General features: G+C 47.5%; 1 protein-coding gene across 9 annotated transcripts in view; it reads left to right on the forward strand.

Annotated features, from left to right (window-relative positions):
* LOC139273131 (echinoderm microtubule-associated protein-like 6) overlaps nt 1–26,921 on the forward strand; it is an 816,712-nt gene that overhangs the window by 497,517 nt on the left and 292,274 nt on the right. For all 9 annotated transcript variants that reach the window (XM_070889552.1, XM_070889554.1, XM_070889555.1 and 6 more), the window contains one exon: nt 14,570–14,746. In XM_070889552.1, coding sequence (XP_070745653.1) covers nt 14,570–14,746 — 177 coding nt within the window. The remainder of the gene's footprint in view (nt 1–14,569; nt 14,747–26,921) is intronic.

Genomic DNA, 26,921 nt, shown 5'->3' on the forward strand with positions numbered 1-26,921 from the left:
ACATTTGCAGTTTTCCAATCTCCCCAGAATCCAGGAAATTTTGGTAAATTACAACCAATGCATCCACTATCCCTGTCGCTACTTCTCTTAAGACCCTCGGATTCAAGCCATCAGGTCCAGGGGATTTATCTGCCTTTAGTCCCGTTATCTTACTGAGTACCACCTCCTTAGTGATTGTGATTGTGTTAAGTTCCTCCCCCCCCCTATAGCCCCTTGACTATCCACTGTTGGGATATTGTTAGTGTCCTCTACTGTAAAGACTGATACAAAATATTTGTTCAGAGTTTCTGCCATCACCGTGTTCCCCATTACTAATTCCCCGGTCTCGTCCTCTGAGGGACCAACATTTACTTTAACCACTCTTTTCCTTTTTATATACCTATAGAAACTCTTGCTATCTGTTTTTATATTTCATACTAGTTTACTTTCATAGTCTATCTTCCCTTTCTTAATCATTTTTTTAGTCATCCTTTGCTGGCTTTTAAAAGCTTCCCAATCTTCTGTTCTCCCACTAGTTTTGGCCACTTTGTATGCCCTTGTTTTTAATTGGATACCGTCCTTTATTTCTTTAGTTAGCCACAGATGGCTATCTTTTCTCTTGCACCCTTTCCTCCTCACTGGAATATATATTTTTTGAGTTGTGAAATATCTCCTTAAATGTACACCACTGTTCATCAACCGTCCTACACTGTAATCTATTTTCCCAGTCCACTTTAGCCAACTCTGCCTTCATACCTTCATAGTCTCCTTTATTTAAACTTAGTATGCTGGTTAGAGTTCCAATTTTCTCACCCACCATCTGAGATCACTCATTCCAAGAGGATCTTTTACGAGGAGATTGTTTATTAATCCTGTCTCATTACACAGGACCAGATCTAATATAGCCTGCTCCCTGATGTAGGTGTTAAAAAGTTTAGGGGGACAAATTGGATCTGCAGAACCCATTTTGTAGGTGCTACGCAGCCTCCTATCACTTGAAAATGGCATCCGAGATACGCGCACTGTTCCGACGAGAAGTGCGATAGACGCCATCTTGGGAAAGGGCTTTGCTCACGCACCTAATGATTGCTGGCAACATGCAGAGTAGCCATATAGTGTGCAACAATGATTTTATGCCAGCACTGCTATTTTTGAAAACTGCGCTCTAGGATACTGTCTTAACCTTGCACAGCTGAACTCGAACGGCATGAAGGCACAAGGGTAAACACTTGGGTGCTTCTTGCAATGTTCACGTAAAGTTTCTGTTAATGTGAAACATTGAAACCTTTATTTTGAACACTTTGTGTTCGTAGACAGATTTGTGTGCGCCATTGGAAGTGGCTTAGTGAGTTGCAGTGAAAGGTGAGACATATGGTACCCCCGCTTTATGGTGTTGGTGTGGGGTGATGCCCATCTGGCGCATCATGTGACAGCCAGGGTGTACAGCATCAAGTGAAGTAAATCTGGCCATGGCGAGGCCATCCCTGGCCTCCCGGGCAGCAATGTGGTCGGGTGCTGATGTCCTCTGTCCTGTGCAGCATCAGGTGATTGCAGAGAAGGTTGGTGGTGTTGTGGAGGCAAACACCCAGCCACAGCTTGCAGGCATCAGCAATATACCTGCAGAAACTGCATCATCAGTGGTCACGTATGTGCAGCAAGCCTGTAGCCAGGTTGATGTACGAGGAGGACGGGCCCGATGTAAGCCCTACGAGGCCAAATGAATACTGGGGGAAATCGCTGGAAGCCGAAGTTCAGTGAGTTCATGTGGAGTACATATATAGTTCATATACCAGGACGCCACCGATAATGATGAAAGTGCTCCTCAATGGCATCCCAGTATTAATGGAGCTAGACATGGGGGCCAGCCAGTCCCTGATGAGTATCAAACAGTTCGAAAGGTTGTGGGTGTCCAAGGCCAGGAGGCCCAAATTATTGCTGATTGACGCACAGCTACGGACATATACAAAGGAGATCATTCCGGTTCTAGGCAGCGCCACGGTAGTCATGACCCACAAAGATTCGGAGAACAGGTTGCCACTCTGGATTGACTCGGGGGACGGTCCCGCACTACTGGGGAGGAGTTGGCTTGCTGTCATGAACTGGAAATGGGGCGATGTCAATGCAATTTCTTCTGTGGAGCGAGTATCATGCTCACAGGTCCTGGACAAATTTGACTCATTATTTCAATCCGGCATCGGCACTTTCATAGGGACCAAGGTAGTCATTCAAGACGACATCCTCATCACGTGTCGCGATACTGAAGAACACCTCCACAACCTGGAGGAGGTGCTACACAGACTGGACCGGGTAGGTCTGCGCCTGAAAAAGGCGAAGTGCGTCTTCTTAGCTCCAGAGGTAGAAATCCTGGGGAGGAGGATAACAGCAGACGGGATCAGACCTACTGCGTCCAAAACGGAAGCGATCCAGAGAACACCCAGACCCCGTAACACGACGGAGCTGCGTTCGTTCCTGGGGGTCCTGAACTATTTTAGTAACTTTTTTCCCAAATTGAGCACGCTGTTAGAGCCGCTACACGTGCTCCTACGCAAAGGTCGCAATTGGGTCTGGGGCGACAGCCAGGAAAGAGCTTTTGATAGAGCATGCAATTTGTTATGCTCCAACAAACTGTTAACGTTATATGACCCGTGTAAGAAACTTGTTTTAATGTGCGAGGCGTCATCCTATGATGCCGGGTGTGTGTTGCAGCATGTCAATGCCAACGGTCAGTTACAGCCGGTAGCTTATGCCTCCAGAAGTCTGTCCCAGGCAGAAAGGGGCTACGGGATGGTAGGAAAGGAAGCGCTAGCATGTGTATATGCAGTAAAAAAAAATGCACCAGTACCTGTTTGGCAGGAAATTTGAGCTGGACATAGATCACAAACCCCTAACGTCCCTTTTGGTCGACAACAAGGCCATAAATGTGAATGCATCGGCCCGCATACAGAGGTGGGCACTCACATTAGCCGCCTATGACTACACAATTCGACACAGACCGGGCACTGAAAACTGCGCCGATGCACTCAGCAGGCTCCCACTAGCCACCACTGAGGGGGCAACTGAGCACAATGCTGAGATGGTCATCGCTGTTGAAGCTTTTGAAAGCGAAGGCTCACCTGTGACAGCTCGTCAGATTAAAGTCTGGACAAATAAAGATCCGCTACTGTCTTTAGTTAAGAAATGTGTCCTGAATGGGGACTGGGCAGCCACGTACGGGGCATGCCCTGAGAAATTTAAACCATTTCATAGGCGCAAGGATGAACTCTCAATTCAGGCCGATTGCCTGCTGTGGGGAAACCGAGTAGTCATGCCCAGATGGGCAGAGAGGTGTTTATCAGAGAACTTCACAATGAGCACCCGGGCATTGTCATGATGAAGGCAATTGCCAGGTCACACGTTTGGTGACCAGGGATAGATGCAGACCTGGAACTTTGTGTTTGCAGGTGCAACACGTGTGCTTAGCTGGGCAACGCACCCAGGGAAGCCCGTGGTCCTGGCCCGCCAAGCCTTGGTCACGCATCCATGTGGACTACGCAGGTCCTTTCATGGGAAAAATGTTTTTGGTTGTAGTAGACACCTATTCCAAATGGATTGAGTGTGCCATTTTAAATTCAAGCACATCCTCTGCCACGGTAGAAAGTCTACGGGCAATGTTCGCTGCCCATGGTCTACAGGATGTCTTGATCAGCGACAATGGCCCTTGCTTCACAAGCACTGAATTCCAGGACTTCATGGCAGGCAATGGAATCAACCATGTCAGAACAGCACCGTTCAAGCCGGCCTCAAACGGCCAGGCAGAACGAGCAGTGCGGATAATCAAATGAGATGCTCAGAATCCAAGGGGGTTCCCTACAAAGCCGCTTATCATGCCTCCTGTTGGCCAATAGATCCCGACCACACTCGCTCACAGGGGTTCCACCCATAGAGCTGCTAATGAAAAGGATGCTCAAAACCAGATTATTCCTTATATACCCTACTATGAAAGAAATTGTTGAGAGCAGGCGTCAGTCACAATGTGACTACCATGACAGGAATGCGAGGGCGCGATGTATTGATGTCAATGACTCTGTTTTTGTCCTTAATTATGCTGCAGGGCCCAAATGGCTTGCAGGCACTGTGATTGCCAAAGAGGGGAATAGGGTTTTGGTAGTTAAACTTACCAATGGACAAATCTGCCGCAAACACGTGGATCAAACTAAAAGGAGGTCCAGCAACCCCATAGAAGAAGCAGAGGAAGAACACGAAGTAAAGTTTACTCCACCACAGGTGACCGAACACCGGAACCAAGTGGAGGAGAGCCCAGTCACTGGGGGCTATCCGGACAGGCCTGAGGCACCGCAAACAGCAGACACTCAGGCCAGCGCCCAACAACCGGAGCCCCAACTCAGGCGTTCTACAAGGGAGCGTAAACCACCAGAGAGACTTAACCTGTGATCCCAATAAGACTTTGGGGGGTAGGTGATGTCATGTATTCAACTATCATTGTAACCCATGTATAAGCTGACCGAGGTTGTACACCTTGAGAGCGTTGACCACAAGGGGCGAACTTGTGGGAGACACTCCTAACCTGGACTTTCAGGTATAAAAGGGGAAGCTCCACCCACCTTCATCACTCGAGGTCTTGGTAATAAAGGTAACTGGTCACAGAGTGACCTTCTCTCAAGTATGGGCCTCGTGTGCATTTATACTGTATAGTAAGGACATATCGCATTTACTGTACAGTTGAAGCAGTCAACTCAATAGCTAATTCAATGGCAACTGAACTCCCACCTCAGCTTGACAGACGTAGTCCACAACCAGCATGGACCCCATGGGTGACAACTTAAAAACAAAAGGTGAGCTCAAATATATTCTTACTGATCTCTAAACAAGGTCATAATTACCTGAATTAGGTCCCGCGCTGCTGCATGTCGGGTCTGCTCAGCGCTGACAAACCCAACATTGGGAAAAGTGCGTGGTGGCGGGTTCACAGTGGGATCCCAACCTGCTGGGGAAAAAAACTTTACCGCCACCGATTGCACCCACTGACCCCCCAGAAATTCTCAGCCAACTTGTTTTTGGAGCTTTCTTATACTTACCTAAAGTTTGAATAGTCTACAAGGAGTGGTCTGGCTGGTTCTAAAGTACTTTTTTTTAGTGATTTAAAGGCTTGTCTGAAATAAGTTGCTTCCAAACATGGGTGGCCTGGTAGGCCTTCCTCTTGGAATTTAGCATGACTTGGAGAATGAACAGAAGGCACGCAGAGCAGGAAAAGCTGCTGGAAGAGGAGCAGGAGAAGCGCTCGCAACAGGAGGTCATATACGCCCAGGGTCTTAAAGGAGCAATTTGGTTACCTCAACTTCAACAAGGACCAATGCTTGAGATGTCTTCGCTTTACTAAAGAGGTCATGACTGAAATCTGCCAACTGCTGCAGCCACAACTGTAACCTCAAAGCAGGGCAAAGACCGCATAGCTTGTGTTTATCAAGGTGACCGTGACTCTTAACTTTAATGTATCTGGCTCCTTCCAGGCTGCTGCTAGAGATATAAGCAAAATCTCACAGTTTGTAATACACTGCTGCATAAGGGCGGTCACTGAGGCTCTCTATACAAAGCAAGGCAGCTTCATCTCATTCCCTCTTGCAAGAGACAAGCAGGCGGGGTGAGCACGAGGGTTTGCACGGATTGCAGGCTTCCCCCTGATGCATAGTGCCATTGATTGTATACAAGGCCTGTGTGTACCTCATGTCAACTCAGCCATTTTCATGAACCGAAAGGGATTCCACTCCCTCAATATGCAGCTGGTGTGCGACTACAGGCAGCGCATCATGCAGGTAAATATCCTTTATCCTGGCAGTAGTCATGATTCCTTCATTCTGCGGCAGTCCTGTGTGCAAGTCAAAAGCTGGCTACTGAGTTATCCATTGATGACATGGATCATGACTCTGATCCGGAACCCACCCACATGTGCACAGCAGGCCTACAATGAGAGCCATGCTGCCACAAGTAACTTTATAGAGTACGCCATCGGCATCCTCAAGCAACGCTTTCGCTGCTTGGACCGCTTTGGACGAGCCCTGCAGTAATCAGCTGAACGGGTATCATAATTTGTGGTAGTATGCTGCATGCGGCACAACATAGCCATTATGAGGATACAGCCCTTGCCAGCACCTCTCAGGCAAGAGGCTGATGAGTAGGAGCACGAGGAGGTGGAGGAGGAGGATGTGGAGGAACAACAAGAGGGAAGCTACATCGTACACAGCCCCTTTCTGCCCGGGCTCTACGTGATTTAATAATTAATGAGCAATACCAGTCACCTTAACCATACCTGGAGGTTTCTCGCATGCGCAGTAGCTCCTCTGCAGCGTGGGACCCGATGTCCCGCCCCTATCCAAGACCGAGTGGCGTCACGACGCCCTCCAGGCTGCTGCATGTCATGGAGAGAATCCCGCACCTATCCCCAGCCACGTGGCCTCCTGCAACGGCCGTCCGGCCCGCTGACTTCCCGGGCCGAGATAGGACTTAAGTTTTATTTTTTATTTATTATTGATGGTTGTGCTTTGTTTAGTGAGGAGAGTTTTAATGGAGGGAGGAGGGAAGGAGGAGAATTTTGATGGGGGGAGAGGAGGAGAGTTTTGATCTGTGCGAGGGGAGAGAGTTTTGATGGGGGGGTGGAGGGAGAGTTTTGATGGGGTGGGGGGGGAGTTTTGATGGGGGCGGGGGGGGGGGAAGTTTTGATCAGGGGGGGGAGGGGAGTTTTGATGGTGGGGGGGTTGATAACTGTGTAGTCAGTAATTTTAATTGCTTACTCAAGACTTTCCTTAACCCTGTTGATGAAAATACTTTCCTACATAAGAACATAAGAATTATGAGCAAGAGGTATTTCTATTTTTTATTTGGACATTTTGAAAAAATTATGTAAATATGTTTTGTCTCTTTACTACTTTTATTTTTGTAGTTTAAGCTTCCATGACTGCTTCTGTTGTATAGTAAATTAACTTTGCGAAGTTTGTCATATGATGTCCTGTATAGCTGTTTCATCCTATTCACATTCTTTAGTCAAGTCATTAAGTACCTACCTGTGCTGATTTCTTAACTCTCCACAAGGGTTTTCTGTGCGGCCACAAGTGACAACATATGCAAGGCTGTTAGTTTGAAGCAACTATTAGCTGTCCAAACTGGCTTAAATGGCCAAAACGGGTGTAGGTGGCTGGTAACGCCCCCTTTTGGAAAAAAAACTAAACCTAAAAAAAATCCTAACTAACACCCTTACACTGCCGCAAATAAATGTGCAGAATGGGGATTTTTAAGATACTCCAGAAAAATCAAGTTGCTCAAAAAAAAAATGAGCAACTCCTAGGCAAATTTGGGCCCTCTGTCTCTCCCAGGGTTTCTTTGAGGTGCTTCCCCAGTGGCTGCAGCATAGATGGTGGAAGGCTGCTGACTTCTCATTGAGGAGATAGCAGATGGCCTTGGAGGGCGCCCTCGAGCAGCTCTGGGCCTGGAAGGATTCAGACTGCACCATTTCAGCCCGTTTGGGCTGGCTGGCTGACAGACAACAGAAAGGACACTGCGGAGTGGCAGGGGTGGGAGCAGGCATTCTGTCATCCTGAGAGCCATGGGCATTCCTACTGAGCTGTTGCAAAACAGATTGATGGACTGCTGTCAGTCCTTTGAACAATGGTATCTAGAGCCATGGTGGCAGTAGTCTGAGTTTGCAAGGCAGCAGTCTGAGATTCCATTGCAGCACTCAGACCCTTGATGGAAGCTGTTTGTGCTGCAATGGGAGTTGTGACATCGGCCATCAGATGCTGCATCATGGTGAGTTCCACAAATGTGCTGATGAAGGTGACCACCCGTTCCATGTTGGAAAGGCTGGGCTTCAAGATCTGCGCAAAGCCCTGTGCCACATTTGTGCTGCACTCCTCCGTTCTCCCTGACATTGTGCGCAGGCTTTCTGGCTGGTTTTCCAGGTCACCAAGTATTTGGGTGCATACACCCATAAGTCGCCTTCTGTAGCCTGGCCCATTGAAGTCCTCATCTGAGTCCTCTGCAGCAGAACTAGTTGTGCAACCTTGTCTTCGAGGGAGCTGGCACCTGCGATATCCTTTCTCCCCACCCTGGCTCCTGCGTACTTGTGTTCAGTGTCTCAGCATGTGCAGATCCCTCCTCTATCCTAGCCTCTAGAATACACGCAGTGTCAGTATCTGAGCTGGTGGCTGCGACTTTATAATCGAGCGACGATGTCTCTTCACCTTCAATGTCTTCTCCTCTTCCTTCACTGACTGCGAAGGCTCCAGTTCTTGGGTATCTGAAATGAAAAAGGGACAAGGTTTGGGTCGTGGTGAGGGGACAAGGGAAAGACAGAAGTGCGAGCTTACACCATCTGCAGCTTCTCATTCAAAAGAGATTGAGGGATAAGTGGGATGAGAGAAGGAGGAATAGATATGCAGATACCCTTATCATCGATCGCTTTAGCCTCGCCAGTGGTCACGTCCTCATCGATGCCCCTTTTCCTATGATGAGCAGCGCAGTCTCCTCCATGGGGGCTAAAACATGCAGCCGCACTTGTCCTCCTCCAGGTCTTTGCTGCTGCCTGCTGTTATGCACCATTTTCCCCTGCAAGAGAGAGGGAATTCTGTCAGTGAGTATCATGCAGTATGTTTGGATGATTTGGCTGTCATGGTTGAATAGCTGTGAGTTGTGGGTGGGAGGCTTGCAACAGTGCTAAGTGTGTGAGGTTGAGGTAAAGCACATAAATTGAAGGATTGAGTCCTGATTGATAGAGATTGTTAGCAGGTGTGTGATGTGGGTGTAGTGAATTGAGCAGTGGGTGAGACTAGTGGTGAAGTTGGTAGGATGTGCCATTTGACGATGAACTCACCTTGACAACTCATGAAAGATCGTTAAATTTCTTCCAGCAATGTATCCATGTTCTTAGAGCAACAACCTCTGCCACGACGACTTTCCACTGTGTCATGTATTCAACCAGCATTGTAACCCATGTATAATCTGACCTAAGTTGTACACTGTGAGAACAATGACCACTAGGTGGTGAACTTGTGGGAGACACTCCTAACCTGGACCTTCAGATATAAAAGGGCAAGCTCCACCCACTTCCATCACTTGAGTGCTATGGAATAAAGGACAGGTCACAGACTGACCTTCTCTCAAACATGGGCCTCGTGTGCATTTTTACTGTATAGTAAAGACGTATCAATGGCGACGAGAAACTGGGATTTAAACCACGCGAGCATGGCCACGAGCAGAACAGACGACAGGTACTGTGTTAAGGAATGGTTGGAACAGAGATTCAACATTGTTAAAGCAGCACACAGTTCTCCAGGCAGACAAGGGCAGTCGGGCATGCCCCAACATGTAGTCGAACCCAGAGGGGGAGTTCGACAGAGACAATGGCAAGCTGAACGGCGATTCACGTCATTGCAAGGGACAATGCGTCCAGTAATGGGGCCATCAACACCTGTTAATGGCGCACTCAAGGACAATAACAGGGGCAGTCAGGGACGATCGACTGGCAAGAGTCCTTTTGTTTCAAACAGCAGCTCATGTTTGAGGCGTGGAGGCACACACTCAGCCGGAGTTTGCAGAGATGAGCAAAATACCTGCAAAAATTGCAGAAATGAACGCTGGGGGAAATCGCTGGAAGCTGAAGTTCAGCGAGTTCATGTAGAGCACGTATACAGTTCATACACCAGGACGCCACCGATAATGATGAAAGTGCTCCTCAATGGCATCCCAGTATCAATGGAGCTAGACACGGGGGCCAGCCAGTCCTTGATGGGTATCGAACAGTTCGAAAAGTTGTGGGCGTCCAAGGCCAGGAGGCCAAAATTACCGCCGATTGACGCACAGCTACAAACATACACAAAGGAGATCATTCCGGTGCTCGGCAGCGCCACGGTAGTCGTGACCCATAAAGATTCGGAGAACAGGTTGCCACTCTGGGTTGTCCCGGAGGATGGACTCGCACTATTGGGGAGGAGTTGGCTTGCTATCATGAACTGGAAATGGGGCAATGTCAATGCAATTTCCTCTGTGGAGCGAGTATCATGCTCACAGGTCCTGGACAAATTTGACTCATTATTTCAACCCGGCATTGGCACTTTCATGGGGGCCAAGGTAGTGATTCATATAAACCCGGACGCCAGGCCAGTACACCACAAGGCCAGAGCGGTGCCGTACGTGACGCGGGAAAAGATAGAAGGCGAATTGGATCGCCTGCTGAGGGAAGGCATCATCTCGCCAGTCGAATTCAGTGACTGGGCGAGCCCGATTATGCCGGTGCTCAAGGCGGATGGGTCGGTCAGGATATGTGGCGATTACAAGGCCACCATCAATCAGGTGTCACTCCAAGACCAGTACCCGCTACCGAGAGCGGAGGACCTCTTTGCGACGCAATCCGGTGGCAAACTTTTTTCAAAATTGGACCTGACCTCAGCTTACATGACCCAGGAGCTGGCGAGTGAGTCGAAGAAGCTGACCACCATCACGACACACAAGGGGTTGTTTGAGCACAACAGATGTCCGTTCGGGATTCGCTCGGCCGCCGCGATCTTCCAACGAAATATGGAAAGCCTCCTCAAGTCGATTCCAGGGACGGTGGTTTTTCAGGACGACATCCTCATCACGCGTTACGATACTGAAGAACACCTCCACAACCTGGAGGAGGTGCTACGCAGACTGGACTGGGTAGGGCTGCGACTGAAAAAGGAGAAGTGCGTCTTCCTAGCTCCAGAGGTAGAATTCCTGGGGATGAGGGTAGCAGCCGACGGGATCAGCCCTACTGCGTCCAAGACGGAAGCGATCCAGAGAGCACCCAGACCCCGTAACATGACGGAGCTGCATTCATTCCTGGGGCTCCTGAACTATTTTGGCAACTTTCTTCCCAAATTGAGCACGCTGCTAGAGCCGCTACACGTGCTCCTACGCAAAGGTCGCGATTGGGTCTGGGGTGACAGCCAGGAAAGGGCTTTTAATAGAGCACGCAATTTGTTATGTTCCAACAATCTGTTAACGCTATATGACCCATGTAAGAAACTTGTGTTAACATGCGATGCATCGTCCTATGGTGCCGGGTGTGTGTTGCAGCATGTCAATGCCAAGGGTCAGTTACAGCTGGTAGCTTATGCCTCCAGAAGTCTGTCCCAGGCAGAAAGGGGCTACGGGATGGTAGAAAAGGAGGCGCTCGCATGTGTATATGCTGTAAAGAAAATGCACCAGTACCTGTTTGGCAGGAAATTTGAGCTGGAGACAGATCACAAACCTCTAACGTCCCTTTTGGCCGACAACAAGGCCATAAATGCAAATACATCGGCCCACATACAGAGGTGGGCACTCTCGTTAGCCGCCTATGACTACACAATTCGGCACAGACCGGGCACTGAAAACTGCGCCGATACACTCAACAGGCTCCCACTAGCCACCACTGAGGGGGCTACCGAGCATGCTGCTGAGATGGTCATGGCTGTTGAAGCTTTTGGAAGCAAAGGCTCACCCATGACAGCCCGTCAGATTAAAGTCTGGACAAATAGCGACCCGCTATTGTCTCTAGTCAAGAAATGTGTCCTGAATGGGGACTTGGCAGCCACGTACAGGGCAAGCCCTGAGGAATTTAAACCATTTCACAGGCGCAAGGATGAACTCTCGATTCAGGCCGATTGCCTACTGTGGGGAAACCGTGTAGTCATGCCCCAGATGGGCAGAGAGGTGTTCATCAGAGAAATCCACAATGAGCACCTGGGCATTGTCACGATGAAGGCAATTGCCAGGTCACACGTTTGGTGGCCAGGGATAGACGCAGATCTGGAACTTTGTGTTCGCAGGTGCAACACGTGTGCCCAGCTGGGTAATGCGCCCAGGGAAGCCCCCCTTAGCCCCTGGCCATGGCCCACCAAGCCTTGGTCACGCATCCATGTGGACTACGCAGGTCCTTTCATGGGAAAAATGTTTTTGGTTGTCGTAGACGCCTACTCCAAATGGATCGAGTGTGACATTTTAAATTCAAGCACATCCTCTGCCATGGTAGAAAGTCCACAGGCAATGTTCGCCGCCCATGGTCTACCAGACATCTTGGTCAGTGACAATGGCCCATGCTTCACAAGCACTGAATTCCAGGACTTCATGGCAGGCAATGGAATTAACCATGTCAGAACGGCACCATTCAAGCCGGCCTTAAATGGCCAGGCAAAACGAGCAGTGCAGATAATCAAACAGGGGATGCTCAGAATCCAAGAGGGTTCCCTACAACGCCGATTATCACGCCTCCTGTTGGCCTACAGATTCCGACCACACTCGCTCACAGGGATTCCACCCGCAGAGCTGCTAATGAAAAGGACGCTCAAAACCCGGTTGTCCCTTATACACCCCATCATGAAAGAAATTGTTGAGAGCAAGTGCCAGTCACAATATGACTCCCATGACAAGAATGCGAGGGCGCGATGTATTGATATAAATGACCCTGTTTTTGTCCTCAACTACGCTGCAGGGCCCAAATGGCTCGCAGGCACTGTGGTTGCCAAAGAGGGAAATAGGATTCTGGTAGTTAAACTTACCAATGGACAAATCTGCCGCAAACATGTGGATCAAACAAAAAGGAGGTTCAGCAACCCCATAGAAGAAGCAGAGGAAGAACACGATATAGAGTTCACTCCACCATAGGTGACCGAACACCAGAACCAAAGGGAGGAGAGCCCAGTCACTGTGGGCAGTCTGGACAGGCCTGAGGCACCGCAAACAGCAGACACTCAAGCCAGCGCCCAACAACCGGAACCCCAACTCAGGCGCTGTAGAAGAGAGCGTAAACCACCAGAGAGACTTAACCTGTGATCCCAATAAGACTTTGGGGGTGGAGGTGATGTCATATATTCAACCAGCATTGTAACCCATGTATAATCTGACCTAAGTTGTACACTGTGAGAACAATGACCACTAGGTGGTGAACTTGTGGGAGGCACTCCTCACCTGGACCTTCAGATATAAAAGGGCAAGCTCCACCCACTTCCATCACTTGAGTGCTATGCAATAAAGGACAGGTCACAGACTGACCTCTCAAGCATGGGCCTTGTGTGCATTTATACTGTATAGTAAGGACGTATCACACTGCTTCCTGAACATCTGTCTAAAGGGCCTCCTGTCCCCCAGTAAACATAGGGCATCTCTCCTTTCCACTAAGATCCCCAGTGCAGTGTATGAAAACCTTGGTGCACTCTCACACGTTCAGCCATTCGTCAAAGTAAAGAGCACAGATTCAGTTTTCAAATGACTCCCACCATTTCTTGTAGCCACAATGCACCTCCCCTTTAAGAGATGCGGGTTGCCTTTATGTAGCGCCAGCCACTCGCAATATCGGGCCCCCTAATGATGTGTGTAGCCAATGAACTGCGCGGTTAGCGCTGACTGCAGGTAGCAATCAGATAAAGCAGCAGGTACAGGTAGTACAAATTTACCATGCTGCCGGCAACACAATTAACGGGCACAAGTTAATTGCGTACTGCGATCCCCACGCCCTTTTTCGGGGCTTAGCCAATTTTTAAAAATTATTTGTTCCTGGGATGTAGGCATCGCTGGCAAGGCTGGCATTTATTGTTCATCCCTAATTGCCCTTGAGAAAGTGGTGGGGAGCTGCCTTCTTGAACCGCTGCAGTCCGTGTGGTGAAGGTACTCCCACATTGCTATTATGGAGAGAGGTCCAGGATTTTGACCCAGCTACAATGAAGGAATGGCGATATACTTCGAAGTCAGGATAGTGTGTAACTTGGAGGGGAACTTGCAGCTGTTGTTGTTCCCATACGCCAGCTGCCCTTGTCCTTCTAGCTGGTAGTGGTCACAGGTTTAGGAGGTGCTGCCAAAGAAGCCTTGATGAATTGCTGCAGTGCATCTTGCAGATGGTACACACTGCAGCCATAGTGCGCCGGTGGTGGAGGGAGTGAAGTTTTATGGTGGTGGATGAGGTGCCAATCAAGCAAGCTGCTTTGTCCTGGATGGTGTCGAGCTTCTTGAGTGTTGTTGGAGCTGCACTCATCCAGGCAAGTGGAGAGTATTCCATTACACTCCTGACTTGTAGATGGTGGAAAGGCTTTGGGGAGTAAAGAGGTGAGACACTCGCTGCAGAATACCTAGCCTCTGACCTGCTCTGTAGCCACAGTATTTATGTGGCTGGTCCAGTTAAGGTTCTGGTCAATGATGACCCCCCAAGATGTTGATGGTGGGAGATTCGGCGATGGTAATACCGTTGAATGTCAAGGGGCGGTGGTTAGACTCTCGCTTGCTGGAGATAGTCATTGCCTGGTACTGATGTGGCGTAAATTTCTTCCCCTTAGTGTCTAGCCACTAACACCTTGCACACAAACACACACACACAAATATTCTAGTGCCATATCCATGATCAGCCACTGAATGACTTCTAAATGCTGTACAGTAAAGTTTTACTCAGTGATCTATCAATCTCTTTTGGGAGCACATATTTTCTGCACCAACATTCTCTTTCTTGTAGCAAAAATGTAGTTATGTTGAGATCAGTTATTCTGTCAGTGTGTGATAAATCTTAACTTAGATCTTAAAGTTCTAATTTATCTGTTTAATTTTTTTTATGCAGATAGAGAAGATAGACTGGGCTACTTGGACATGTGTTTTAGGACCAACATGTGAAGGAATCTGGCCTACACACAGTGATATCACAGATGTCAATGCGGCTTGTGTAACTAAAGACCGAAAACTCATAGTCACAGGGGATGACTTTGGCTTTATGAAGCTCTTTTTATACCCAGTTAAGGTAATTTGATTGACACAAGTTGTTTGCGTGTGAGCCATCAACCATGTTTGCCTAATCAAATTTATGCAGCTGCACAAGCTTTTGATACTTCACTGTCTTAGGTATTTTACAAATGTATCCGCTGTCATGTGGCGCATGTATATCGTGTGGAAATTAGATTTTAAGTTATTTTAAGCATAACTGCAGTGATTTAGATGGGCGAAGTTGTTTCTAAAGCCTACAGAATACAGTGTATTGTTAAAATACTGGAGATGAAAGATTCTATTCATAGCCTTAGAATTAGAATTTAATGTGGCTGATGATCTTACAATGACCAAATATTTGGCATAGGAAATGAAAAGCCGAGATTAAGTGTGGCCGAAAAAAATTGGCATGGAATTACTGGAAGGCTGAACATATTGAAACGCAGAGATAAAAATTCAACTTCACCGTTTGGACAGAAATCCGGAAGAGTGGCTCGCCCGTCCCTTGTACAATCTGGACAATTTTCATTCCTGGAATGAAACAGCGCTCATAGGGAGTGCTGGTCAGGAAATTGCAGGCTCACAGAACTTTGATTTTCCAACTATTTAAATTATGGATAGAAAATCAATTGCGAGCCTCCAATTTTCAAACCACTGCACCCAGAGGGCATCGCTTCTCACTCAGGGTGTCCACCTCTTATATTCAACCCTTCTATTTTAATTCTAGCTATTTTTAAAAGCTACATAAACTCAAGGTTGGTAACCAGTAACTAGTAGGGTTCCGCAGAGATCAGTGCTGGGGCCCCCAACTATTTACAATCTATATTAACGACTTGGAAGAAGGGACTGAGTGTAATGCAGCCAAGTTTGCTGACGATACAAAGATTGGAGGAAAAGCAATGTGTAAGGAGGACATAAAAAATCCACAAAAGGACATAGACAGGCTAAATGAGTGGGCAAAAATTTGGCAGATGGAGTATAATGTTGGAAAGTGTGAGGTCATGCACTTGGGCAGAAAAAATCAAAGAGCAAGTTATTATTTAAATGGAGAAAGATTCCAAAGTGCCGCAGTACAGACGGACCTGGGGATACTTGTGCATGAAACACAAAAGGATAGTATGCAGATACAGCAAATGATCAGGAAGGCCAATGGTATCTTGGCCTTTATTGCAAAGGGGATGGAGTATAAAAGCAGAGAAGTCTTGCTACAGCTGTACAAGGTATTGGTAAGGCCACACCTGGAATACTGCGTGCAGTTTTGGTTTCCATATTTACGAAAGGATATACTTGCTTTGGAGGCAGTTCAGAGAAAGTTCACTAGGTTGATTCCGGAGATGAGGGGGTTGACTTATGAGGAAAGGTTGAGTAGATTGGGCCTCTACTCATTGGAATTCAGAAGAATGAGAGCTGATCTTATCGAAACGTATAAGACTATGAGGGGGGCTTGCCAAGGTGGATGCAGAGAGGATGTTTCCACTGATGGGGGAGACTAGAACTAGAGAGCATAATCTTAGAATAAGGGGGCCGTTCATTTAAAACAGAGATGAGGAGGAATTTCTTCTCTGAGGGTTGTAAATCTGTGGAATTTGCTGCCTCAGAGAGCTGTGGAAGCTGGGACATTGAATAAATTTAAGACAGAAATAGACAGTTTCTTAAACGATAAGGGGATAAGGGGTTATTGGGAGTGGGCGGGGAAGTGGAGCTGAGTCCATGATCAGATCAGATCATGAACTTATTGAATGGCGGAGCAGGCTCGAGGGGCGGTATTGCCTACTCCTGTTCCTATTTCTTATGTTCTTAAAACAGAAATCTCCTATTTGAGTCAAGGAAGGTAGGACAGAAACATTCATAATGTCTTCAGAGTAGGATCCATGAACCCTGGACCATACAGAGTGGAGGTTTGTGTAGGATCCACTTACTCAGCCTCAGTCTTATACTAAGCAGAGTTTGGGCTGCAAAAGGATGGTGTAGGTTCAGTAGCAGCTTGTGCCGACACCAACAAGTAGAAATCCGAAGAAAAGCTGCACCCCAAATATGAACCTATCCTTTCTTCTTCAGATACTGATAACCTTTTGTTCATTTGCAGCATTTTGTGTTTTAATTTTAGAAATCGAGCTTTGACATTTCTTGGCTCTCAGTAGTGAAGGCATGATGGCCAGTCAGAGATGAAAAGAGAGAGGGAGGGCTAATTTAAGAAAGAAACTTACAGGGAGGGGTAATTTAAGACAGAAACTTAGGTTAAAAATGAATGAGATTTATTAACAGCCTCACACTTAACTTGCACTTGGAACACTTCCATTGGAGCATTCCAGTGATTTAAAAAAAGTTGAAAGAACACTGTGTTCATAAACATTGAAACATCCAGAATCAAAGAGACAGAAATGTTGGCACACATTGAGGAAAATTAGCATAACTCAGAAATGAGTCCTTATACAATTTGGCCTCACTCACAATATTCTTTACTCATCCTTGGGTCAGAAGGCAGTTTCCAAGAGCAATTCTATGACCTGATACTGTCATGTATTCAACTATCATTGTAACCTATGTATAAGCTGACCTAAGTTGTACACCTTCAGAACATTGACCACAAGGGGCGAACTTGTGGGAGACACTCCTAACCTGGACTTTCAGGTATAAAAGGGGAAGCTCCACCCACCTTCATCACTTGAGATCTTGGTAATAAAGGTAACTGGTCACAGAGTGACCTTCTCTCAAGTATGGGCCTCGTGTGCATTTATACTGTATGTAAGGACATATCATTGGCGATGAGAAACTGGGATTTAAACCACGCGAGCATGGCCACTAGCAGCACAGAAGAGAGGTACTGTGTTGGTGATGATTGGGACGACTTTATTGAGAGACTACAGCAAAGTTTTGTCACTAAGGAATGGTTGGGACAGGATTCGGCCGACAAACGCAGGGCTCATCTCCTGACGGTTTGTGGATCCAGAACGTACTCCCTGATGAAGGACCTTCTAGCGGCAGAGAAGCCGACGGACAAGACATTCGAAGAGCTCAGTAAGTTGATCGGGGAACACCTTAAACCAGCGAGCAGCATGCACATGGCGAGACACCGGTTTTACACGCACTGGCGGCGAGAAGGGCAAAGCGTTCCAGACTTCGTGGCAGATCTCCAGCGACTGGCGAGCCTATGTAAGTTCCCAGATGCATGCAGAGTGGAGATGCTGTAAGACTTTTTTATTGAGGGCATCGGGCACGCTGGGGTTTTCAGGAAACTGATTCAGACCAAAGACTTGACTTTGGAAGTGGCGGCACTGATAGCCCAGACATTTATCTCAGGGGAGGAAGAGACCAGAATGATGTATGACAAAAATCTTGGCTCAAATGCGGCAAACGACCAGGGAGTCAACATTGTTAACGCGGCACACAGTTCTCTAGGCAGACAAGGGCAATCGGAAATGCCCCAGCATGTAGTCGAACCCAAAGGGGGAATTCAACAGAGACAATGGCTAGCTGAACGGTGATTCGCAATGGACAATGCGGCCAGTAATGGGGCCATATACACCTGTTAATGGTGCGCTTAAGGACAGTTACAGAGACAGTCAGAGACGATCGACTGGTAATGGACCTTTTGTTTCCAACAACGGGGCCTCCAGCTCATGCTGGAGGTGTGGAGGCAAACACCCAGCCAGAGCTTGCAGGTATCAGCAATATACCTGCAGAACCTGCAACGTCAGCAGTCACTTGGCGCGTATGTGCAGGAAGCCTGCAGCCAGGTTGATGTACGAGGAGGACGGGCCCGATGTAAGCCTTACGAAGCCAAATGAATACTGGGGGAAATCGCTGGAAGCTGAAGTTCAGCGAGTTCATGTGGAGCACATGCACAGTTCATATACCAGGACGCTACCGATAATGATGAAAGTGCTCCTCAATGGCATCCTAGTATTAATGGAGCTAGACACGGGGGCCAGCCAATCCCTGATGAGTATCAAACAGTTTGAAAGGCTGTGGGTGTCCAAGGCCAGGAGGCCAAAATTATTGCCGATTGACGCACAGCTACGGACATATACAAAGGAGATTATTCCGGTGCTAGGCAGTGCCACGGTCGTCGTGACCCACAAAGATTCGGAGAACAGGTTGCCACTTTGGATTATCCCGGGGAAAGGTCCCGCACTACTGGGGAGAAGTTGGCTTGCTGTCATGAACTGGAAATGGGGCGATGTCAATGCAATTTCTTCTGTAGAGCGAGTATCATGCTCACACGTCCTGGACAAATTTGACTCATTATTTCAACCCGGCATCAGCACTTTCATGGGGGCCAGGGTAGTGATTCACATAAACCTGGACGCCACAAGGCCGGAGCGGTGCCATATGTGATGCGGGAAAAGATAGAATGCGAATTGGACCGCCTGCTGAGGGAAGGCATCATTTCGTCAGTCGGATTCAGTGACTGGGCGAGCCCGATTGTGCCGGTACTCAAGGCGGATGAGTCGGTCAGGATATATGGCGATTACAAGGCCACCATCAATCGGGTGTCACTCCAAGACCAGTACCCGCTACCGAGAGCGGAGGACCTCTTTGCGACGCTATCCGGTGGCAAACTTGTTTCAAAATTGGACCTGACCTCAGCTTACATGACCCAGGAGCTGGCGAGTGAGTCGAAGAAGCTGACCACCATCACGACACACAAGGGGTTGTTTGAGTATAACAGATGTCTGTTCGGGATTCGTTCGGCTGCCGCGATCTTTCAGCGAAATATGGAAAGCCTCCTCAAGTCGATTCCAAGACGGTGGTTTTTCAAAATGACATCCTCATCACGTGTCGCGATACTGAAGAACACCTCCACAACCTGGAGGAGGTGCTACACAGACTGGACCGGGTAGGTCTGCGCGGCGAAGTGCGTCTTCTTAGCTCCAGAGCTAGAATTCCTGGGGAGGAGTGTAACAGCAGACGGGATCAGACCTACTGCGTCCAAAACGGAAGCGATCCAGAGAGCACCCAGACCCCGTAACACGACGGAGCTGCGTTCGTTCTTGGGGGTCCTGAACTATTTTGGTAACTTTCTTCCCAAATTGAGCACGCTGTTAGAGCCGCTACACGTGCTCCTACGCAAAGGTCACAATTGGGTCTGGGGGGACAGCCAGGAAAGAGCTTTTGATAGAGCATGCAATTTGTTATGCTCCAACAAACTGTTAACGTTATATGACCTGTGTAAGAAACTTGTTTTAATGTGCGAGGCGTCATCCTATGGTGCCGGGTGTGTGTTGCAGCATGTCAATGCCAACGGTCAGTTACAGCCGATAGCTTATGCCTCCAGAAGTCTGTCCCAGGCAGAAAGGGGCTACGGGATGGTAGGAAAGGAAGCGCTAGCATGTGTATATGCAGTAAAAAAAAAATGCACCAGTACCTGTTTGGCAGGAAATTTGAGCTGGACACAGATCACAAACCCCTAACGTCCCTTTTGGTCGACAACAAGGCCATAAATGTGAATGCATCGGCCCGCATACAGAGGTGGGCACTCACATTAGCCGCCTATGACTACACAATTCGGCACAGACCGGGCACTGAAAACTGCGCCGATGCACTCAGCAGGCTCCCACTAGCCACCACTGAGGGGGCAACTGAGCACAATCATGAGATGGTCATGGCTGTTGAAGCTTTTGAAAGCGAAGGCTCACCTGTGACAGCTCGTCAGATTAAAGTCTGGACAAATACAGATCCGCTACTGTCTTTAGTTAAGAAATGTGTCCTGAATGGGGACTGGGCAGCCACGTACGGGGAATGCCCTGAGAAATTTAAACCATTTCATAGGCGCAAGGATGAACTCTCAATTCAGGCCGATTGCCTGCTGTGGGGAAACCGAGTAGTCATGCCCCAGATGGGCAGAGAGGTGTTTATCAGAGAACTTCACAATGAGCACCCAGGCATTGTCATGATGAAGGCAATTGCCAGGTCACACGTTTGGTGGCCAGGGATAGATGCAGACCTGGAACTTTGTGTTCGCAGGTGCAACACGTGTGCTCAACTGGGCAACGCACCCCGGGAAGCCCCCCTTAGCCCGTGGCCCTAGCCCGCCAAGCCATGGTCACGCATCCATGTGGACTACGCAGGTCCTTTCATAGGAAAAATGTTTTTGGTTGTAGTAGACGCCTACTCCAAATGAATTGAGTGTGCCATTTTAAATTCAAGCACATCCTCTGCCACAGTAGAAAGTCTACGGGCAATGTTCGCCGCCCATGGTCTACCGGACGTCTTGGTCAGCGACAATGGCCCTTGCTTCACAAGCACTGAATTCCAGGAATTCATGGCAAGCAATAGAATCAACCATGTCAGAACAGCACCGTTCAAGCCAGCCTCAAACGGCCAGGTGGAACGAGCAGTGCAGATAATCAAACAGGGGATGCTCAGAATCCAAGGGGGTTCCCTACAAAGCCGCTTATCATGCCTCCTGTTGGCCAATAGATCCCGACCACACTTGCTCACAGGGGTTCCACCCGCAGAGCTGCAAATGAAAAGGACGCTCAAAACCAGGTTATCCCTTATACACCCTACTATGTCTCGGAGCGGATGCACGACATTCTAAAAAGGGAGGGAGAACAGCCAGTTGTCGTGCTGCACATTGGTACCAACGACATAGGTAAAAAAAGGGATGAGGTCCTACGAAACGAATTTAAGGAGCTAGGAGCTAAATTAAAAAGTAGGACCTCAAAAGTAGTAATCTCGGGATTGCTACCAGTGCCACGTGATAGTCAGAGTAGGAATCGCAGGATAGCACAGATGAATACGTGGCTTGAGCAGTGGTGCAGCAGGGAGGGATTCAAATTCCTGGGGCATTGGAACCGGTTCTGGGGGAGGTGGGACCAGTACAAACCGGACGGTCTGCACCTGGGCAGGACCGGAACCAATGTCCTAGGGGGAGTGTTTGCTAGTGCTGTTGGGGAGGATTTAAACTAATATGGCAGGGGGATGGGAACGAATGCAGGGAGACAGAGGGAAACAAAAAGGAGGCAAAAGCAAAAGACAGAAAGGAGATGAGGAAAAGTGGAGGGCGGAGAAACCCAAGGCAAAGAACAAAAAGGGCCACTGTACAGCAAAATTCTAAAAGGACAAAGGGTGTTAAAAAAACAAGCCTGAAAGCTTTGTGTCTTAATGCAAGGAGTATCCGCAATAAGGTGGATGAATTAACTGTGCAAATAGATGTTAACAAATATGATGTGATTGGGATTACGGAGACGTGGCTCCAGGATGATCAGGGCTGGGAACTCAACATCCAGGGGTATTCAACATTCAGGAAAGATAGAATAAAAGAAAAAGGAGGTGGGGTAGCATTGCTGGTTAAGGAGCAAATTAAGGCAATAGTTCGGAAGGACATTAGCTTGGATGATGTGGAATCTATATGGGTAGAGCTGCAGAACACCAAAGGGCAAAAAACGTTAGTGGGAGTTGTGTACAGACCTCCAAACAGTAGTAATGATGTTGGGGAGGGCATCAAACATGAAATTAGGGGTGCGTGCAATAAAGGTGCAGCAGTTATAATGGGTGACTTTAATATGCACATAGATTGGGTTAACCAAACTGGAAGCAATACGGTGGAGGAGGATTTCCTGGAGTGCATAAGGGATGGTTTTCTAGACCAATATGTCGAGGAACCAACTAGGGGGGAGGCCATCTTAGACTGGGTGTTGTGTAATGAGAGAGGATTAATTAGCAATCTCGTTGTGCGAGGCCCCTTGGGGAAGAGTGACCATAATATGGTGGAATTCTGCATTAGGATGGAGAATGAAACAGTTAATTCAGAGACCATGGTCCAGAACTTAAAGAAGGGTAACTTTGAAGGTATGAGGCGTGAATTGGCTAGGATAGATTGGCGAATGATACTGAAGGGGTTGACTGTGGATGGGCAGTGGCAGACATTTAGAGACCGCATGGATGAACTACAACAATTGTACATTCCTGTCTGGCGTAAAAATAAAAAAGGGAAGGTGGCTCAACCGTGGCTATCAAGGGAAATCAGGGATAGCATTAAAGCCAAGGAAGTGGCATAAAAATTGGCCAGAAATAGCAGCGAACCCGGGGACTGGGAGAAATTTAGAACCAAGCAGAGGAGGACAAAGGGTTTGATTAGGGCAGGGAAAATGGAGTACGAGAAGAAGCTTGCAGGGAACATTAAGACGGATTGCAAAAGTTTCTACAGATATGTAAAGAGAAAAAGGTTAGTAAAGACAAATGTAGGTCCCCTGCAGTCAGAATCAGGGGAAGTGATAACGGGGAACAAAGAAATGGCGGACCAATTGAACAAGTACTTTGGTTCGGTATTCACTGAGGAGGACACAAACAACCTTCCGGATATAAAAGGGGTCGGAGGGTCTAGTAAGGAGGAGGAACTGAGGGAAATGCTTATTAGTCGGGAAATTGTGTTGGGGAAATTGATGGGATTGAAGGCCGATAAATCCCCAGGGCCTGATGGACTGCATCCCAGAGTACTTAAGGAGGTGGCCTTGGAAATAGTGGATGCATTGACAGTCATTTTCCAACATTCCATTGACTCTGGATCAGTTCCTATGGAGTGGAGGGTAGCCAATGTAACCCCACTTTTTAAAAAAGGAGGGAGAGAGAAAACAGGGAATTATAGACCGGTCAGCCTGACATCGGTAGTGGGTAAAATGATGGAATCAATTATTAAGGATGTCATAGCAGTGCATTTGGAAAGAGGTAATATGATAGGTCCAAGTCAGCATGGATTTGTGAAAGGGAAATCATGCTTGACAAATCTTCTGGAATTTTTTGAGGATGTTTCCAGTAGAGTGGACAAGGGAGAACCAGTTGATGTGGTATATTTGGACTTTCAGAAGGCTTTCGACAAGGTCCACACAAGAGATTAATGTGCAAAGTTAAAGCACATGGGATTGGGGGTAGTGTGCTGACATGGATTGAGAACTGGTTGTCAGACAGGAAGCAAAGAGTAGGAGTAAATGGGGACTTTTCAGAATGGCAGGCAGTGACTAGTGGGGTACCGCAAGGTTCTGTGCTGGGGCCCCAGCTGTTTACACTGTACATTAATGATTTTGACGAGGAGATTAAATGTAGTATCTCCAAATTTGCGGATGACACTAAGTTGGGTGGCAGTGTGAGCTGCGAGGAGGATGCTATGAGGCTGCAGAGTGACTTGGATAGGTTAGGTGAGTGGGAAAATGCATGGCAGATAAAGTATAATGTGGATAAATGTGAGGTTATCCACTTTGGTGGTAAAAACAGAGAGACAGACTATTATCTGAATGGTGACAGATTAGGAAAAGGGGAGGTGCAAAGAGACCTGGGTGTCATGGTACATCAGTCATTGAAGGTTGGCATGCAGGTACAGCAGGCGGTTAAGAAAGCAAATGGCATGTTGGCCTTCATAGCAAGGGGATTTGAGTACAGGGGCAGGGAGGTGTTGCTACAATTGTACAGGGCCTTGGTGAGGCCACACCTGGAGTATTGTGTACAGTTTTGGTCTCCTAACCTGAGGAAGGGCATTCTTGCTATTGAGGGAGTGCAGCGAAGGTTCACCAGACTGATTCCCGGGATCGCGGGACTGACCTATCAAGAAAGACTGGATCAACTGGGCTTGTATTCACTGGAGTTCAGAAGAATGAGAGGGGACCCCATAGAAACGTTTAAAATTCTGACGGGGTTAGACAGGTTAGATGCAGGAAGAATGTTCCTAATGTTGGGGAAGTCCAGAACCAGGGAACACAGTCTAAGGATAAGGGGGAAGCCATTTAGGACCGAGATGAGGAGGAATTTCTTCACCCAGAGTGGGGTGAACCTGTGGAATTCTCTACCACAGAAAGTTGTTGAGGCCAATTCACTAAATATATTCAAAAAGGAGTTAGATGAAATCCTTACTACTAGGGGAATCAAGGGGTATGGTGAGAAAGCAGGAATGGGGTACTGAAGTTGCATGTTCAGCCATGAACTCATTGAATGGCGGTGCAGGCTAGAAGGACGGAATGGCCTACTCCTGCACCTATTTTCTATGTTTCTATGTTTCTATGAAAGAAATTGTTGAGAGCAGGCGTCAGTCACAATGTGACTACCATGACAGGAATGCGAGGGCGTGATGTATTGATGTCAATGACCCTGTTTTTTGTCCTTAATTACGCTGCAGGGCCCAAATGGCTTGCAGGCACTGTGATTGCCAAAGCGGGGAATAGGGTTTTGGTAGTTAAACTTAACAATGGACAAATCTGCCGCAAACACGTGGATCAAACTAAAAGGAGGTCCAGCAACTCCATAGAAGAAGCAGAGGAAGAACACGACGTAGAGTTTACTCCACCACAGGTGACCGAACACCGGAACCAAGTGGAGGAGAGCCCAGTCACTCTGGGCAGTCCGGACAGGCCTGAGGCACCGCAAACAGCAGACACTCAGGCCAGCGCCCAACAACCGGAGCCCCAACTCAGGCGCTCTAGAAGGGAGCGTCAACCACCAGAGAGACTTAACCTGTGATCCCAATTAGACTTTGGGGGGGAGGTGATGTCATGTATTCAACTATCATTGTAACCCATGTATAAGCTGACCTAAGTTGTACACCTTGAGAACATTGACCACAAGGGGCGAACTTGTGGGAGACACTCCTAACCTAGACTTTCAGCTATAAAAGGAGAAGCTCCACACACCTTCATCACTTGAGGTCTTGGTAATAAAGGTAACTGGTCACAGAGTGACCTTCTCTCAAGTATGGGCCTCGTGCATTTATACTGTATAGTAAGGACATATCAGATACCAACTGGGAATGAGTTAGTGAGCCGAAGGATTAACAGTTACCCCTTTTATCAAGTTATTGCACATGGGTTTCCTGCCTTGCAGTCCTGTCCTCTCCAATAAACAGAGAAACACTACATTGTTAGACCATATTATTCAGCTTAAACTAGCAGTCAACTCTACACAAAAAAGAAATTCACTCAAAAGCAAAAATCAATGCCACAGAATACTAAACTTACACACATTGATTTCTTGACTTTGAAATAATAGTAATGGCTAGAATCTGTCCCTTTTCTAAATCTTTAAACTGAGTAATTTGATCTCTAATATGGCTACACGCCTCTACCCCATGTTCTGCCTCACTGCTGTGCTGTAGAAACATGGCTAAATTAAACATCCTCGGGCTGCTGGCGGGATATACTCTTCACAATAACAACTTGCATTTATATAGCAACTTTAATGTAGTAAAATGTCCTAAGGTGTTTCACAGGAGCGATTATTGAACAAAATTGCACACTGAGCCACAAGAAGATATTAGGACTAGTGACCAAAAGCTTGGTCAAAGTGGTAGGTTTTGGATGAGAGTGAGGCAGAGAGATTTAGGAGGGAATTCCAGAGTTTAGGGCCTAGGCAGCTGAAGGCACGGCCACCAATGTGGAGTGAAGAAAATCGGGGATATGCAAGAGGCCAGAATTGGAGGAGTGCACTTTCTTTGAGGTGGAATCCAGTGTCTTTGAAGAAACCTCAGTTCTTTCTCGGCAGGCTGATAATTGTACGATTAATTATTTCCGTCACCTGAAGAGATAGGCATGTGGGTAGCAGCATCAATGTTGTCTGTGTCATGTATGTAGACCATGTATACTAACTGTATAGTCACATAAGATGTGCCACCAGAGAGCACTGCGGTAGGAGATCTGAGGGTCACCTGCATAGGTATGCAGGGCCCAGTATAAAAGGCTGCCCACCATGCTTGTGCCTCACTCTGGAGTTACAATAAATGGGACTAAGGTCACAACAGCTCAAGTACAATACTAGACCTCATAAGAATATTAAAGACATAACAGTCTGGAACAATGTTTACTCGGTCAGACCAGAAACTGAAGCATCTTGATCATTTTCATCTCTCAGGACACCCTTAATGATTGTGGCAATCCATAGATAATGAGCTCTGTTTCTTTTCACAGTGACAGATTTGCCCCATTGAAGATCATCATCAAAAGAACAAAGGGAGAAGTTAGGAGAATTTTTTTTACACACAGGAAATGCTCTACTGGAAACAGTGATGGAAGCAGAATCCATAATAGCTTTTAAAAGTGAACTTAATAAGTATTGGAAAGAAAAACGGTTATAGGGAAAGGGCAGGGGAATGGGACTAAAGTCTTTCAGAGAGTCGGCATAGGTGCAAAAGCTGAATACCCTCCTTCGATACTGTAAAATTATACGATTCTATACTCAGGCAGGGGCCTATTTAATATTCAAAAGTCATGGCTCGATGAAGCCATCAT

This window comes from Pristiophorus japonicus, chromosome 9 (genome assembly GCF_044704955.1).
Source record: "Pristiophorus japonicus isolate sPriJap1 chromosome 9, sPriJap1.hap1, whole genome shotgun sequence".
Lineage (NCBI taxonomy): Eukaryota > Metazoa > Chordata > Chondrichthyes > Pristiophoridae > Pristiophorus > Pristiophorus japonicus.